This window comes from Anopheles nili, chromosome 2, assembly GCF_943737925.1.
Source record: "Anopheles nili chromosome 2, idAnoNiliSN_F5_01, whole genome shotgun sequence".
Lineage (NCBI taxonomy): Eukaryota > Metazoa > Arthropoda > Insecta > Diptera > Culicidae > Anopheles > Anopheles nili.
Window position 1 is genome coordinate 48,451,089 of NC_071291.1, and position 18,346 is coordinate 48,469,434.

Below are 18,346 nucleotides of genomic sequence, written 5' to 3' on the forward strand. Positions count from 1 at the left end.
AATTTCTTTTTATAAAACTCTGGTCGCAAAAAGAGCATAAACATCCTTAATCTTTTCTAATTTCTATTTTGCTCTTCATTGTTGCAAGGGCTTGTTTGATTAGTTAAGTTCTTATTCCTAAAAGGCTTATTTTTTGTTATACTTAAACGTTGATGTAGAAAAGGATTAGAATTTAATTTCGTCTCCTTTATTATATAATATAACGCAATAAATACATAGCATATTAATAATAAATATTGAAATAAAAATAGAACAAAAGCGCGGACAGATTTATAAAGACGCAAAGTAAACATTATTGATACTTTCTTAAAATGGACACATTAGCCATTTTGAAAGCAAAATACTATAGGTATGCATATGTGATTGAGTATTAAAACGATTTTGTTTGTATGGAAATTGTGCGTGGTATGTCAGAACTTTGGATTCAAATCTTTATTCAATTCATTTTTCGTACGCTCTTTTTTCTTTGGATACTTGAAACTCTAAATAATGAAGAAAAAATATAAAAAGTTTGGAAACGGGACATCAACACCTTTAACAAATCCCTTCGAAATGCTTGAATAGCTAATCAAAATTTTCTTCTCTTCTTCAATAATGTCGATTAATTAAACTTTGCAATGTTCTACTTCTGTGTGTTGTTTCATCGGCCTATCAATATTCAGTGTATAGCAATAGGCACACGGTATATCTTATTTAATCTCAACTATTTGAATCTATTTCAATATCCATAGGGATATCATCCTGCATTATTATTAATTAATGTTTCTCGCTTGTTTCTGTTCGATGGTTTTTGATTCAGTTGTCTTATATTCTTTAATAATACACACACACAGTGTGTTAATACACACTTGATTATGGTGATTTTCAATTAAAGGTCCCACCAAAATCGTGTTACTTTCACAAAATAAAACAACGACAGGAATAATTTCTCAAGTTCGCTACTATTCGCTAGTCACTTCCCTACTAGAGTAAAATAAATAAATAATACATCAACATTCGTGAAAATGTTCAACTTCTTGGTTGGTCGTTTGTCTTGCTAATCACTGTGTTGTTTTGATGCGTTCAAAAAATCAACGATAATTGTTATCAATTACAAATAAAAATATTATATAAACAAAAAGTTTGAAAAAAAATTGTAAAAATTTGGTATTTAATATAGTTTATATTTTTTTCTGTTACAAAATCAAATTTTATTTAAAATTGATAAAAAACTTCCGCAGGTGAAAGGATTCGTTAGCAAAAATAGAGCATGTTGCTACTTAACTATCTTTGATGTTAAACGTTAAGGTGAGGCCATCAGGAGCTTTATTAAAATTTTAAATTAAACTTGATTCAGAAAAACTGAATATGAGATGAATAGTCGCAGTTACGCATCTATAAAAAGTGAGCTTTCGTTTTTTTTAATTTTATCGTTTAAACGAATCACTCATGGGAATAGTTTTGAGATGGTGTGTCCCGAATGGTCGTAGCAAACGTTCACTATGAACAACGTGCAAAATACCGGGAGAATCCACAGTGTCTACACTATTCTCCTTGTCTATCCATTTACGTTGTTGATGTCTTCGAATACACCAGCAGCACCATCCAATCATTATTAAAACCAACGAGCCGATGGCCCCACTTGCTATGCTAGCTGTTTCAAGCATTACTCTCGGTCGTGTGGCTGTTAATAATGAAAAAAATTCATTCGATTATAAATAAGGGTATAGGTGTCTACAAATCTATTTACATAAATTATTCATATAATAACCACAAAAATACTTACGCAAATATGAACCATCCAAATCCTTATATTCACATCGGGGTCCCATATATCCATCAGCGCACCTGCAAATTTAATGTTACATGTATTTCATACATCCATTAAAATTTTCTAAACATTATCTCTGAACTTACTCGCAGTTATACAGCAACGAATCTCCAATCTTAACAGTAAAACAGGTAGCATCATTCAGACAATACCAGGCAGCATAGGCTGGAGGGCATTTATACGTATGGAACGTTATATTTGGCCTAGGTGTGGAGCTTGGTGGTCGAGGCTTTGGTGTAGTGCGACTCGAACACGCGTCTGTAAGTTGATTAACATAAAAAAGAAAAAATATATCAAACAATAATAACACAAGTAATTGATTGCATTGAATACTAAAATTAAGAATCAATTATTGTGTAAAAATAGCATTTTTAATTTTACAATAGTATTTTACAGGCATACAAATTATACTGGTCATAAATAGGCGGCGAATATATCCATATAATCAAAATTTCTAATAAAAATAATCTTCGAATTACTTATGTCTTAATACATTATCTTCGATAGTCTCGTCTCTACCTCTATTATTATCTGATTATTTGAACTTTGTATTTCTGTTAATACACCCTATTATCTTTCTTTATAATTCTCCTATAATTTCTACACAATCATTTTCCCAATTGCGTAATATTTTCCAACCAAATCCTAACCAGATAAAATATATGTAATTTCTTAGATATAAAACAACTTATTTTTGATTGATTCCCATCTAGCCTCGAATGTCAAAAACGTATTTCCCCTTCCAGAATTTGTAAGAGGAGCCGCCTTATGGTAGGGAATAAGTTTAAGAAAAGTTTTCTATATAGCTGTAGCTCAAATTCCATAGCTTGACTCAATGCTAAATAAATAAATATTAGTAACAGAAGATATTGTAACGAAAAATACATTGATACTAATTAGATGAACAATATTAACAAGATAAAACATATTCTAATATCCAGACGCTAAACTAAACTGTAATTCTAGAGGTACTGGGAGCTTGAGGACGAGGCCAATCACTCTGCCTCCAGTACCCAATACACACTACGGAAAGATATAAGGAAACGCTCTATGCTTCCTGTAACGCCTCTCGACATAAAACATGGGCCAATGGATCGTACACACTCTACACAGAATTTCAGCTAGCCCCACAAGGAGTGATCATTTTCCTGCTACATCCGGCGGAACTGAACGCCGTAGGACTATGGCTGAAAGCTCAGATTATTGTCATCAAGGCTATAAGTGATAGGTCATAGTGCCGCAAGCATGATTTCAAAACCTTGCATTGGTATGGAACCAATATACCGTCAGTAAATTGGAGTAACCGAATAATAAATCCTCAGTCTACAGAGGAGGCTCAGTCAAGATTGGAAGATTTGAACAGTTCGTGTGTTTGAGCAGCACGCTAACACTTACGATGCAATGAATCTTATCTCAATAATCATGATCTATATCACATGACAGGTAAAAGTGGATAATAAACTCTCTATTAAACTAAGGGTCTGCGCCAGGGGGATACTACAGTCTGAGGATACTTCTCCATTCAAGCTAGCTGTTACAACGGCTGAAGCTGGAGCTATGCCAGACATTCACAGTTTGAGTACGTCTCTGAGACTCAGCCCAAAGCTGACGAAATACTCTTCTTAGCCGCGTTCGATAGGGAGACGCTCAGAAAGATATTTGGCCCCAAGTCCAAGAATGAACATTGGAGGAACCGCTTTAATTTGGAGCTCTACGATAGTTGTACAATAGGCTCATCATTGTGCTATGAATTAAGCTTGCAGGTAGGCTAATCATGTCATTAGAATGGCACTGTAAGCCCCATCTCAAAAAATCCGTTCAGACTGTCCACGAAAATAAGAATCTGAATTGGAATAAAATAGAATATACACTACTCGAACTAAGAAGAATATATTAAACCACCATGGAGAAATTAATTAAATATTTTTAAATACACATTTCAACTGAGATAGTTTAATTTTTAATGATATTTACTGTTATTGTTGTTATTGTTATTTATTTCCTCCCAAAAGCCGCAGAGAGCCTTATCCCGGGCTGACTCGGTTAAAATGATATTTAATAACGGCGATTTCATGTTTAACAGTAATTGAGTAAAATAGATTTTTTCAAGCGAATTCTGTTCGATATGTTCCTAGCATTCATTAATATGACAATATAGAATGTAGTCGCATTGTTTACTGTTTGTATAAAAGGAAAGAACAACAAATCACCCAAAAGCTTTTTCATGAAATTCAAATCAGAAGAATATTCTGGCCACTCGAAAATCTCTCTGTTTATATGTAAGAAAACACAAATATTAAAAAGCAGAGCGATGTAATTCATTCTTCGATTCGCTGCGATGAAATCTTGTTTCAGTGCATTGTAATTTCAATGCACTCGTCTCACACTTCTTTAGGAACCGCGATTCGAAATAAAAAAAACCTCCCCAAACCATCCATCAGTGAACCTCCACCAAAGTCTTTGCTGATCTTTACATGCAATACATTTGGTAAACTATACATTGTGTCTGGACCATCAAAAGTGAACTGCCTTGCATACGAAAAGAGAAGATTTTTGCATTCGTTTGTATGAAAGCATCTTTTTTACCTAACTATAGTTTTTAGCGAATTATGTATTATGCTTTGATCGTGATAGAATTACCTCGATTGAATCGAATCTTCGGACAACAACTTGATCCGTACGCATATTACTCAGGGGATTCGTGGCTGTAAGTTTCTCAAGTCTTACACCATCAACTGTAACGGTTCAGAACTCTTCTTTAATTAACGAAATGCACTATTGTTCGGACACTTATTGGAACAGTTGTGCTCTACAGGCATGTAGAACATACTAATAGAAAATACCTATGGCGTACAAGCACGGCGAAATACACGGCGTTTTTGCACATCATGTGCTAAGGAAAATCTTTGTTGGAATTTTAGAATATGCGCGATGGAGGAGGATAATTAACCACGAGCTTGAGGAACTGTGTGGACAACCTTATATGAAGACGGTAGCAATTTGTGATTTGTTTTTTTTTAAATATTAGTTACGTTCCAAATGTTATTCAATTTCTTTATACCTTTGCTTTAGTGACAACCATTTTCGAAATTGTTATTTAACAGTCCAACTACGGTGTATCATCGGGAAATATATTTAACGTTTTACTCTGGAATAGAGACTTGCATCGATGCATGATTTTATTTTTATGTTTTCGTGAATGAAAAATGCTTCACTCGAAACATTGCTGAATAACTAAAGAATATAGATTGTTCTTCACAACTTTAAAATTTAACTTCTCACTTTACAAATTCATACAAACATAAAGGATTAATAGGTTGCAATAGCATTCAAAAAAATACAATTGACATGGAAATTCTATGGAAATATTAAAACATAGTTTTATGCTATTCTTATTTTGTACAGTGTAGTAAAATGTACAGGCTTAGGCATAACGGGTAAATAAAATTCCGGAGATGGGGAATGAGATCTTAGCCTTTCCATAAGGATGTTATAAATGTGAAATAAGATGCTTCATTCAAACAGGAAAGGAAAGCAATGAGCGGGATTTACCGTATGGGAAAAGTAGAGTGAGATCGATGTCATGACAAGAGAAAAATTTGTTGCGACCCACGAGGATCTGTGTAGAGATTTTATGTTTTATATTCAATTGAATAACATATTTTTTTAGGATATTATAGCAAAAAAAACACATAAAAAAACGAGAACTCATATGTCCCAGTAAGTAATTCCATCTATATCCCATTTATGGTTTTAACGTTTCCCTGACACCGGATCAGACCATTCCACCCATATAATGCATATAATCCCACCTATATACCCATGCAATACATCTTTGCTTTTCCACGGTTAAATAAATTTTTCAATCTTTATATATATATATATATATATATATATATATATATATATATATATATATATATATATATATATATATATATATATAGGCAGCACCGTTGGCAAAATCATTTTCCTGGCGAATACATTAATCCATCTCTATTGTTTAACATGGTTTAAATTTGGCAAGTATACAGCTTTTTATGAATGATTAAATAAGAAAAAGAGAGAGAAAAAGAATGAAATAAGAAGAAAATAACTTGATGAAAGTTAATAGTACTTAAAACAGCCGTAAGCAATAGTATACAATGTGGATAGGCGATGAAACCAGTACCGATAGGGTTTATATCAGCTGGTACAGAAAAATGTATAGATAGTACGTTATATGTTTCAGTTTGCCAAAGAGAAAAAGAATTGTATTTGTAAAAACGGATTGATTAAAAGACGAAAAAGTATGTAATGATAGTGATAGAAAATGTGATGATGAATATGAGGATATTATTTTATTCATTTTGCACACATCCCGCATCTGTTAGAGATGGACGAGCTGTAAGAGTATTCGACATGATACAATTTTCCGTCAAAATATTTGAGATGCTCAATTACTGAAGTGATATCGAACGGCACGCACAAACAACGTTTTCGAGTTCAACTCTAGACTGAGCTAAACTCAAGCGATTGAACAAATTTCCCCACTCTTGTTGTGGAAAATAACAATGAGGTTTTTGCCAAATTTTTATTTTAATGTATAAATCTCCAATAACAATAAAAAAAACTTTTTCGTTAAATATACATCCATTCTTTGTAAGCAGTATTAGGTGTATATCACATTTACAAGATATTAAAACTTAAAAAGCAAATACAAAAATCAATAACTCAATTATCAAATTATTTTTACAGGTAATCGTTAACAATAAATTTATCATGTTGTCATTGAAAATGTTTGATATGATAGTTTAGGTATTATATTTAAAAAAAAAAGAATGAAAGTACTATCCTGCAGGTGACAAAAAATTCAACAGTTGGTAGAAGACATGAACGTTTCTGGTATAGAATCGTGGGTTTACATTCGTTTTCGAGAAAAAGGAAACAGCAAAAGAAGCCAATAGAAATACAAGCTCACACATGTTTGCTTACAGTCATCTGTCTACTGACGAACAAAACGGATCAGAAATCGAGGCTCACAATGCTCCTCCCTTTCCTTCGCACCAATACACCGGATTTATGTGTACCTTTCCATTCCGTTTTCTCGAGCTTTTTTTCAGGCATCACCATCTCTAGCCTGCAGCATAATACAGCCGGGTGCAAAAGAATAATTTGAACAGCCGACATTCGGAAGATTGTTTCTTTTCTTTTTAAGCAAATGAAGTGCGCAACTTGAGCTGCCTGCGTAGCAACATCACCATCATCAACCCAGGGTTTCATACTCAAATATGTTTTATGTTCTTCGTTGTTTCGTCATTGCCTTGGTAGTCCTCAATATGAAGAACCTCGCAATGGAGGTAGGCACAAAATCGAATCTCTCATACATCGCATACTGGCGGGACAGATGTTCCGACCAGTTCTTATGTTATACATAGTACTTAAATATTGTTGAAAAACAGTAATATTTTTTTGTATGTTGATCCCTTAAAGCTATTTTGCGGATTGGCAAAAAAAGAATAACAGCGGTTTATTATCACTCAAAAAAATAAGTATAAATACAAATATATAAATATATATATATATATATATATATATATATATATATATATATATATATATATATATATATATATATATATATATATATATATATATATATATATATATATATATATATATATATATATATATATATATATATATATATATATATATATATATATATATATATATATATATATATATATATATATATATATATATATATATATATATATATATATATATATATATATATATATATATATATATATATATATATATATATATATATATATATATATATATATATATATATATATATATATATATATATATATATATATATATATATATATATATATATATATATATATATATATATATATATATATATATATATATATATATATATATATATATATATATATATATGTATCCTGTGACGTTAGGTGCGAATGGAAGGAATTGATAAGAAAGATTGCTAGGCGTGACCTCTTTCTCTTTCCATCTTCTGCCATTTTCGTTTTTAATGTGAAACCTTTTGGAAAATAGTCATTGCATTGTATCCCATTTTGGTTACATTTTCGATCCCTGGTTAGTTCTTTCAATAGAGTTCTTAGTCACTCACCTGTTTTGTGTAAAGATGAGCTTAAAACTAAAAAAATTGCAAAGAAATAGATCGATCTATTGTACAGCTCATGAAGATGTTGATGATTCATTCGTCTCCTTCCTGCAAAATCAAATAAAATATTTTAAAACATGATCACAGCTATACTAGTTTTAAATTAAAAAAACAGTGCGGAAACAAGGGTTTTTTTTCACAAGTTTTGATGTCGAACAAATAACATCCGAATTGCATAAAACAGTTTATATCTAAAAAAATATTCTGTTTTATTTACTAAAGTTATTATTTACTGTAGTTGTTACTAGTTATTTATGCTTCAATTTTATCAAGCAAATAGAAGGTACCTATGGAAAAAATAATTCAAATAAAATTGCTGTGAGTACATTGTTCTGAAGGATAGTGCTAAAATAAACAAGCATCTAAATCATACCATATTATTAACAATCTATATTATTAACATTGATATCTTTTTGTTACTAATCATTATATGTATTTTGAATAATCTGAATAGACTTATCATAATATGTAGTTTTGATTAGTTACTTATCATAAAATGTATTTCAAATAGTTTTGAATAGTTGAATGTTCATTAATAAGCCACGCATCATAAGACAGTGTATTCGATCACATTGGATCGCAATCAACTGCAAACGATAATGCGCAAATTATAAATTTATGTTAACAATGAGATCTCAATAATTGAATCATTAGATAACAAATGAAAAAAATACAATTTTTTTTTCAAAAACCTCCAGCTTAGCTTAGCTTTCAATAAACAAAATAATTAACACATAGTATATACCAAAGATAACCGAACTCAGTCCATCGATTTGATTACATTGAAACATATTTATAAACAAATACAACAAATAGTGTATCCACAGCATAATTATATAAGCTATTCCTAATTAGAACTTGGAAAAATTAATTTCAACAAATACCACTGTTGTTAAGTATGAAATAATTCACATTAAATAGAGCAAAATATTTATAATCAATAATTACAAACATAAAAATAAATAAGTGCATATCTAACATATATGAATATATATATATATATATGTATATATATATATATATATATATATATATATATATATATATATATATATATATATGTATATTATATATATATATATATATATATATATATATATATATATATGTATATATAAATAAATATATATATATATATATATATATATATATATATATATATATATATATATATATATATATATATATATATATATATATATATATATATAAATATATATATATATATATATATATATATATATATATATATATATATATATATATATATATGTATATATAAATAAATATATATATATATATATATATATATATATATATATTTATTTAAATATTTATGTATATATAAATATATATATATATATATATATATATATATATATATATATATATATATATATATATATATATATATATATATTTATTTATATATATATAAATAAATATATATATATATATATATATATATATATATATATATATATATATATATATATATATATATATATATATATATATATTTATATACTTATACTTATATATTACAAATACACTAAGAACGAACTTATTTTAATAACAATCAGAATATTTACTTACCAGAAAATCTAGCTAAAAATTTATAGAATCCAATGGCAGGTTTCATAGAATGTGTCACAATACAATCTCTGATTTTTAGCTTGATTTGATTAATGTCATCACTTGTTTGATTAAAGTTTTTGATGATTTTACAATGTTCCATTTTTGTCACATCAGCAGAAGCTGGTATGCAATGAGGTGAAAGAAACTGGTTGCATGTGGACCAGACCAATCTGCAAGATATGTAGGTTCCTTTTTTGTAGCCTAATATTTAGTTCTAATCAATTTTGAAACCTTTCTACAACCATGATACTTTTCATTTCACTAGTGGAATGATTTATTGCTTTATTGACACGTGTTTGTTGGTTAAAAGAACAGTACACTAACACCAACGAAAATTCACAATTCACACGAACCGAACGCACGAATTCAAAAACGTTCTACGTCCGAGTGTGGCACAATTTCAACATTTTTCCATCCTGAAAATTATTTACAGTACAAAGCAAACAAACACACATTGAAACAAACGATCATCTTCTTGTTATTATGCTACTACTAAATTCATATTACTTACTCAGCAAACTTGGCATAACACTAAATAAGTTAAACGTTTCGAAATACTCATTGCTTGTGCTATACACCTTTCATTTGGTGTGTGGATTGCATACGTATGTGTAATTGGACATATGCTTCGACGTACAACTTGATGTGTTTGTCACTACACAATATTTGTTATTCCAACAACCCAATCAGATCACAAATTCATGAACCCTATTGATATTCTATATTTTACTTTATCGATACTATCAAAGCGAACAATCCTGGAAGATAACGATAGACATTTTCACTTTATGAGTAAACAGCAGCAAGCAACCAGTAAACGTCAACTTTGCTGTCATCATTTAAGCAATATTTCAGTCGTACCATGATTAACGCCAATAGTTTCACAGAAATATTAATTAAACTGGGAATTTGCACTTCACATATATTCTGAACAGGAATAAGTATAAGAATAATTCACGTAATGTCAACTACCATTGAATAATTAAAATTCTGTCTATTGGATTTTTACATTCTATTGCATTTTGGATCAGCTGCACAGCTTGATTTAAACAAGTACACCAGCACTTCATTCGAATGTCGAATATATCCGTATATAGGTAAATCAAGAATTTTGCTATTGATCACAAAAAACATACTTTTACTACACTTTATCGTATTCCTAGCAAACATTTACATCACAGCACACAAAAAGTAGGTGAAATATTGAAGAAGGAAGTCACGAGCGACCCCGAAAAAATGGCACATTTTCCGTATTATGTTTACCTTAAAAACACATTTTTATCCTAGCAGTATATTCATATTCTAAATTATAACCCAAAGAACATGGCAGAAAACACAAATTGGGCGCACCATTGATTATTATTCCTCTTCATTCGAACCTTGCGTTATTTTCACATTCCGTGTCTACTCCGGAAGCCCCTATCCAGCACAAACACGAGCGCATTGATGAAAATGTCGGAGCACATTCGTAGCAGAAAAGCGTTTTTCTTAAAGCGAATACGAAACACATAAAGTTACACTAAAAAAATCTTCATTTCACAACATAATACTTACAATAAAATCAAATAAATTTAAAACAACACGCCTAGTTTGAACGATATAAACCAATCTTAATCGGCAGCTAGTAAGTTATAACGACACGAACTCTTGCTTACCAATCCAAAAGCAACCGTAGCAACTCTAATACCAACACAAATGCCACAGCATACAACGCATCATGCATAGGTACGTTTTCTTCACAGCGTTCTGGGCTCTTTTTATTTTTTATAGCAGTAGGGCTTATACACACAATGCGCTGCATGCAACGATTTTGATTGTTCTAAGCTTTTAGAACTATTAGGAGTAGGACACTAGATTTTAAACGCGACCATTCTGGGGCTAAACATAACAGTTAGATTTTAAATTATATTAAATTTACTAACAGAAATATGTAATTTTACTAACAGAAATATTAAATTTACTAACAGAAATAATATTACAAAATAAATACTGTCATTTTAGAAAACAAATAAATCTAATTTTTTTTTATTTTTTCAAAATTATTTATCTTTCTTTGGGTTATTTAAATTAACCAACATATTTATAATCTGCTTAGTATTCAAATTCTTTTGATTATCGTTAATTATTATTCTATTACATTGATTTATGCAAAACAATATTAGCTAATTGCTGGTTCAAGATATAAGCAGAGCCAAAGGAAAGAAATGCGCAAATTCACTAACAGTTCATAGCCATCGAACAGTTTATCTTCATGCAAATACAAAGGTGGTTATGGCACAAATATTCTTAAATCGAATAACATACTTATTTTCATATTTAATACGGGTCGCACGTGGATTTGTGAAAATGTATTCCATATTGTTGATGTTGACTATTTTTATTCCATTTTCTCATGCGAACAACAAAAACGCTTATGCTTATGATTTTCTTAACGCGGGTACTAACTTGTTCCGTGATTTCAGAACCAGTTCGTTTGCCCAAACTGCTATTTTTTAATTGACCATAAACGATAAAAGGATATCCTGTTGTATTGAAAAGGTAAGTAAGAGAAAGAAATAGACAATCTGTTACCCTTATGCTATTATAGCAAGCCATAAAATAATTTCTCTAAACAAAGCTATAATCTCTCTTGTTTTTCCCCTCCTGCTTATACTTACATGATGGGTATTACATATAAAGCGCCGTTAGCGTTCGCCACAAACACACGATCGTATCGTATTCAAACCTCGACTTGTCCTTTCCCGTTCGCAGGGCTGACTATTCAGGTACGTGAAAATGTTAAATCATAGAAAGCCTTAGCTTAGAAAGGCAGGCTCATACCGTACTCCGCTTGTTGAGCCATTTAAAAAGAAGAGCAAAATTTAATTACTACATATAAATCAGTTGGTTCCACTTAATCCTGGTTTGGTATTTGGCACTGAGGGAATGAATGAATCATCTCTTTAGAAATTGATAGGAATTCAGTTCCAGTTCAAGTGTAGTATAGAGATAACTATTAAGACTGCAAACAGGTGGTGCAAGCGATAAACATATTCAAATAACAAGAAGGAAAATTCTATATCTGCTTAGTTGAGATTGGGTTAAAAATAAGAGCCTTTGTCATGCGTCAGTTCACCGTTCACAGAAAAAAGCGGATTAGGTAGCCAGGAGTCATTTTTTAGTCACTTTAATGCGCTGATCAGAAATTTAGCACTCTTTTCAACATCAATCCAAGATAGATAACGTTTTGGGCGAATTGAAAAATATGGGTGCAGTTTGGTTTTCTTCGGTGGCTCATTTTAGAGCACGAGTGAGTGCATCTTCTGCTTTGTCGCAGATGGACTTCATATTCTCCACAACAGCCTGGGTGCTCGACTGCTTTTCATCCGTTAGTACTCCAAGTTAGTCCCAAGTTAGTTTACAAGCGCCCTCAGCCGGTCGATGGCAAACAGCATGACATGTGCTCTTCTTTAAGCTAGCAACACGGCTGCCTTTCGAACTAATTATTCACTATACGTGAAACTCACTCTTTTTCTTCTTAAATGGTTCAACAATCAGTGTACGGTCAAGACTTGCCTGGCTGAAACATTTCAGTGACTTGAAATTTTCACGTAGCTGGTTAATCAAGTCTTGAAAATTGTTAAAAAAAGGCGTTTCAAAATAGAAATTCAATCGTTTAGAGATTCAATTGTTTAAATTCTAATCAATGTAATACAAAAGCAGTGATTTACCATGTTGTAAATTACAAGAACATGAATTTACATTTCTTCTTTCTATTTAATTCCTATTCCTTTATATATATATATATATATATATATATATATATATATATATATATATATATATATATATATATATATATGTATATATATATATATATATATATATATATATATATATATATATATATATATATATATATATATATATATATATATATATATGTGTGTGTGTGTGTGTGTGTGTGCATGTATGTATAAATGTGTGTTGCTATTTTAAATGTTACCATTAGCAGCAAAAGAAACACATATATGTTTGGAAGTACATTTATTCTAGTTTCTCGATCCAATAAACATAAAAATCAATCAATGGTGTCTACTAGAATACATATATCAGTAATTTAGCGCTATTCTTTCGTAATTTACAATACTATTTCTTTTCAATCAAATATCCACAATTAAAAATTTCCCTAGCAACTAATTTATAAATGATTATTTAAAAATAAGTTCTATACAACGATGGTTACAACTGCTATCATATCCTGACATCAGTGGAGCATTTTCAGATATTGAGTTCTTATTTCCTGCTGGGCTAAATGAACTGATGTTGTCAATATTAATTGTATTTGTAATATCAATAGCTCGGTATTATATAATACACCGAAATATAACATTTTCTTTGGAATAAATATGGTTTCTTATTTGGTAATATTTTGCGTTGCCATTTGTCATTTAATAATACTGCAAACATGTTGGTACAACGAATGCTCATTTTAAGCCCAAATCTAAAATTGCAAGATTTAAATAAACCATGTAAAAAGAAGTAAAACAATTATGCTTACCCTAAGTGTGTAATCCCAGCTACCGGTTGACAATGCAGTTCCATCCGGAGATACCTGAAGACAGGAAACTTTGTTCTCGTGCCCATATAGCAAGCACACTCGCTGTGCTTTGAGGGTATCCCAAACATTTACCGTATAATCATTGTATCCAGCAAACAGAAGACGTCCACTTACAGAAAAATCGACACAATTAACTCCAAAAATTATGCTATCTTTACTGAAAACAGCTACTTCCTTGTCCGCACGCATGTCAAAAAGGCGACACTGGAATAACGCAAAAATTTAGTAAGAATTATTTCAATGTCCATTTAAAAAGCGATAGTAATATACATACAGTGCTGTCGTCTGAGCCAGTGCTTATTGCATCGCCACTCGGATGAAATTTCACACTGTTCACGTCCGACTGATGACCTTCGAATGATTGTACTACATGACCTGATCGCATATCCCATATAAATGCCATTTTATCGCAACTGCCTGACACAAACGTGTTTCCTGTCTCATTTGGAGCTAAATCGATCGACATTACATCTCCGGTGTGACCGTGAAAGCTTTGAAGCAATTGGCCTGATTCTACATCCCACAGAGCACACGTAGAGTCACCACTACCCGTCAGAATTTGTTGATCAGAGTTTGGAAAAATGCAACACGACATATAGCTAGTGTGTGTTCCTACGGTTTTTTTTTTAGATGAGATATCCTCCTCAAGAGTGATTGGATATACCGTGACTTTATTATCTAGTCCACTGGAAAAATAAAATTAAAATTGCCAAGTATACATTGAATATTACTGCTTTATGTCAATACTAACCCACATGCCACAAGACTTCCAGATGGTGCATATGAGCAACCCATAACCCAAGTTGTAGGCATCGTAACAGCATGTTCCTTGTTGGTTGTAAATGCATCCCATATTATCAGCTTTCCGTCTTGAGAGGAGGAGACGATATGACGTTTATCCGGTGACCAATCTGAACAGAGTACTTTTGCTTGATGGCCTTTGAGAACACGACGTGGTTTTATATTTAAATAACTAATCATCTCCAGCCTTTCCGCCACCGATGAAACTAAATATAAATGACAATAAACATATTTTAATAATAAATGGCTGAGGTAGGAGAAAAAATCGATCGACATGGATGCAACAAAAAAATACACACGGGATACATCATTCAACTTTTGGCGTTCTTCCTCTAACTTTGATTTGAGGTTTTCCGCTTCTTTGATTAACGCGGAAACTTTTTCAGAATTATGAACACTGCTGAGAACGTCGGTCATCGTCAAATTCAAGGAGTCTAAAGTAGATTAACTCCAAATAATGATTACGGTTCTAGGAGGATTGCGCAGTACGACGATGAGAAAACTATTATTTTTTTTTGTTCAAGAATTTTGACAGATCGAAATCAGGCGTTTCTATTATCACGCACAACGCGTACTGAAGGACAAAATCGCTTCGGTTTTTCTTTGTGTTAGCATGTGTTAGTGTATTATGTGTTGTCAAAAAAGTACTTTTTCAGCTTGAACATTTCTTGTCAAAAATATCATTTTCTTCTTTGCGTGGTATGTAAGATGTGTTGTATTTACCTTCCCAGCAGCACAATTTTAAAACTAAATTCAAACGGTCAAACCAACATCAAACTCCTATATCGACGGTTGCTGCTTTTACAGGCAGGATACTGATAAAGGCTAGGTTACAGGCTGAGCGAAAATGAGCTTGCTGATTTTGTGAGCTAGAATTTGATAAAAATCAAACCTTCTGTATTCCAAATCGTCACAGTTGCTCTAGAACTCGGTGCATACAGGTTAAAATTCCAATTGAATGAGCATTTTTACTCATGGCCTGTTTTCATTAACATGGAAATTAATGTCTTCTTTCTTCTTTACTGGCCCGCTCTCAATTGAGCACGTCGTAACGACATGGCCAACCTTGCTATGCTTAGCCAAGGCTTTCATTACTTTTTTAATTACTCGTAGTTGGATAGTCAGTCCTGCGTACGGTGGGGCTCAGACGAGATTCTATATCAATATTATCGTGTGTTTGTGCCGCACGCTAACGCTTCGACTATCGAGCACCCCTGAATGAAATTATTGCAGAACAGGTCAAATGCCATTGACCAAAATAACGATAAACAGTCGATGTGACATTGATGATAAGGAATTCATTATTTTGCTTATGGTACGAACATTTTGAATTTACGTAGTCCAGAAAGCCGGTAAAACTATATATGTTTTCATTTTTGAAAATAGCTATTTTTACCCTTAAAATACATCATGATAGACGATACAGATACAAAGATATCATTGAATCGAGTCCTCTTGCATAAAATTCTTTTAAATTTACTGATCTTCTCCACACATGCAGCCTTAGCATAACTGCTGAAACAAGAAAATGATTATTCGTCTGCAACCAAACGGGTAGAATAATTCGCTTATTTAAAATTATTGAATACAAAATTATTTATAATCGTACAAAATTTTAAATGTCTTGTTGCAGAATGCAAAAATAATTCAAAAGCTTGTAGATCATTTTATCAATTTAATTGCGTTTCAATTTTCCGAAGCCGTCAAAACAACGCAACCTAACCCCAATTGTATCAATTTTATTTTCACAACCATTCTTTGTTTATTCTTCTATGAAGTAAAAGAAATACATTAAAATCATACTAAATTATTATTTCAGCTGATAATACAAAGCGTTCGATTTGCGACGAAAAATTACTACATAATCATAAGTTATGATTTATGATTCAAACCAAATCAAAACAAACAGTTTTTGCTTTGAACTTGTATATATGAACCATCGGGTAATTTGCTCACATTGAAAGCAAATATATCGTCATGATTAATTTAATAGCCTTTTCGCTGAACAGCAAAACATTGTATTTACGTTTTAATAATCCAAAAATACCGAACCAAGGTAGCCTAACCTCAATCGTCTTACAATGGCTTTTTTTATTTTCTCACTCATTCTTTGTAAATTCTCCTGTCGATTAAAAAGATACATTAGAAACATACTAAATTATTATTTTATATGATTATAACACATAACAAACAATTTGACGATGAAAAACCACAACGGAACAAAATACCGCTATGATTCGCATAGAATCAAAACAAATTTATTTCGCCTTGAACTGCCATATTGAATAATATTTACTCGATTAAATGAACTGTAGATTAAATGTGAATGAAAATGTTTGCTTGTATGAAAAGCAATAATATCGGCTGTCGCACTGTAAAATACTGTCAAAATATCGGATTGCATAGCAGTAGGCGCCAATTTCCCCAGAAACCAACCAATGCTGTATGACGAGTGCCTCAATACATTTTTACCCTGCCGTCGACAAGCGAGCAAGCATATAGAAATTGGCCGAGAGGGGTCGTTGCTTGCATCCAAAGATCAAGCAAGATCAAGGAAACAAACCACTCTCGCCTAATCAATGAAAGATTGCAACAATACTTACCATAGAGTCTGGGTTCAATTTAAGGTTGGAAACAACACATCTCCAAAGGATTGTCATATTCTGTTATCCTCATCTTAAAAGGTGCATCTTCCAAAAAACTCCTCTCAAATTCTCAAATCACTCTGACCAACGCGCCTTTGCGCCCCAACATTTTTTTATTTAAATTTCCAACATTTTTTTATTTAAATTTTGATCACACGTTATAAAGTGGTTAAAATCATAATAAAAGTAAATTTTAAGAAAAAACAAAAAAAAATGAATGCTAGTATGACAAGGGGAACTCGATAGCCGAAGCGTTAACATGCGGCACAAACACACGATAGTATTGATATAGAATCTCGTCTGATCTCCCCCGTACGCCGGACTGACTATCAAGCTACGGGTAATTGAAAAGCCTTGGCTAAGCCATAGCAAGATGGGCCATGTCATTACGACGTGCTAAATTGTGATCGGGCCAGTAAAGAAGAAGAAGTAGTATGAAATGAAGTTTGAAACAGAAATGAAATTATTTTTTAGATGTTCTGAACAAGAGCGCTTGGAGCCTTACTTAGCCCGAGGTAGCTGAAACTTCGCTTTGCCAGTAGAAGAGGCATGTATGTTAAATTTCAAGTAGATCGAACGTCATTGTAGTTTTGAACTATTTTTTCATATATTCTGAAAGCCAAGGCTTGATTAATGTTCTCCCTTTG

At 31.5% G+C, this 18,346-nt stretch overlaps 2 protein-coding genes across 2 annotated transcripts; both read right to left on the reverse strand.

The window, feature by feature from the left end:
• Nucleotides 1–1,406: 1,406 nt before the first annotated feature.
• LOC128724786 (uncharacterized) lies at nt 1,407–9,753 on the reverse strand. The gene is made up of 5 exons (XM_053818510.1): nt 9,612–9,753; nt 7,962–8,063; nt 1,897–2,068; nt 1,766–1,827; nt 1,407–1,663 (listed from the first exon to the last, which is right to left on the reverse strand). The coding sequence occupies exons 1-5, from the start codon at nt 9,751–9,753 to the stop codon at nt 1,407–1,409; spliced, it is 735 nt and encodes a 244-aa protein (XP_053674485.1).
• A 3,915-nt stretch (nt 9,754–13,668) lies between these two features.
• On the reverse strand, nt 13,669–15,471 carry LOC128731438 (guanine nucleotide-binding protein subunit beta-5). Its single transcript, XM_053824560.1, has 5 exons — nt 15,354–15,471; nt 15,005–15,260; nt 14,528–14,939; nt 14,194–14,457; nt 13,669–14,136 (listed from the first exon to the last, which is right to left on the reverse strand). The coding sequence occupies exons 1-5, from the start codon at nt 15,469–15,471 to the stop codon at nt 14,125–14,127; spliced, it is 1,062 nt and encodes a 353-aa protein (XP_053680535.1). The 3' UTR covers nt 13,669–14,124.
• Nucleotides 15,472–18,346: the final 2,875 nt, after the last annotated feature.

Coding starts and splice junctions, on each gene's coding strand:
- LOC128724786 (XM_053818510.1), bottom strand. CDS start 9,753: ATGGAACATTGTAAAATCATCAAAAACTTTAATCAAACAAGTGATGAC. Junction 8,064..9,611: donor ATTTTTAGCTAGATTTTCTG/GTAAGTAAATAT, acceptor TTGATTTTGCAG/GAAGGAGACGAATGAATCAT. Junction 1,828..1,896: donor TCGTTGCTGTATAACTGCGA/GTAAGTTCAGAG, acceptor TTAAATTTGCAG/GTGCGCTGATGGATATATGG.
- LOC128731438 (XM_053824560.1), bottom strand. CDS start 15,471: ATGACCGACGTTCTCAGCAGTGTTCATAATTCTGAAAAAGTTTCCGCG. Junction 15,261..15,353: donor AAAGTTGAATGATGTATCCC/GTGTGTATTTTT, acceptor ATTTATATTTAG/TTTCATCGGTGGCGGAAAGG. Junction 14,940..15,004: donor GGAAGTCTTGTGGCATGTGG/GTTAGTATTGAC, acceptor TTATTTTTCCAG/TGGACTAGATAATAAAGTCA.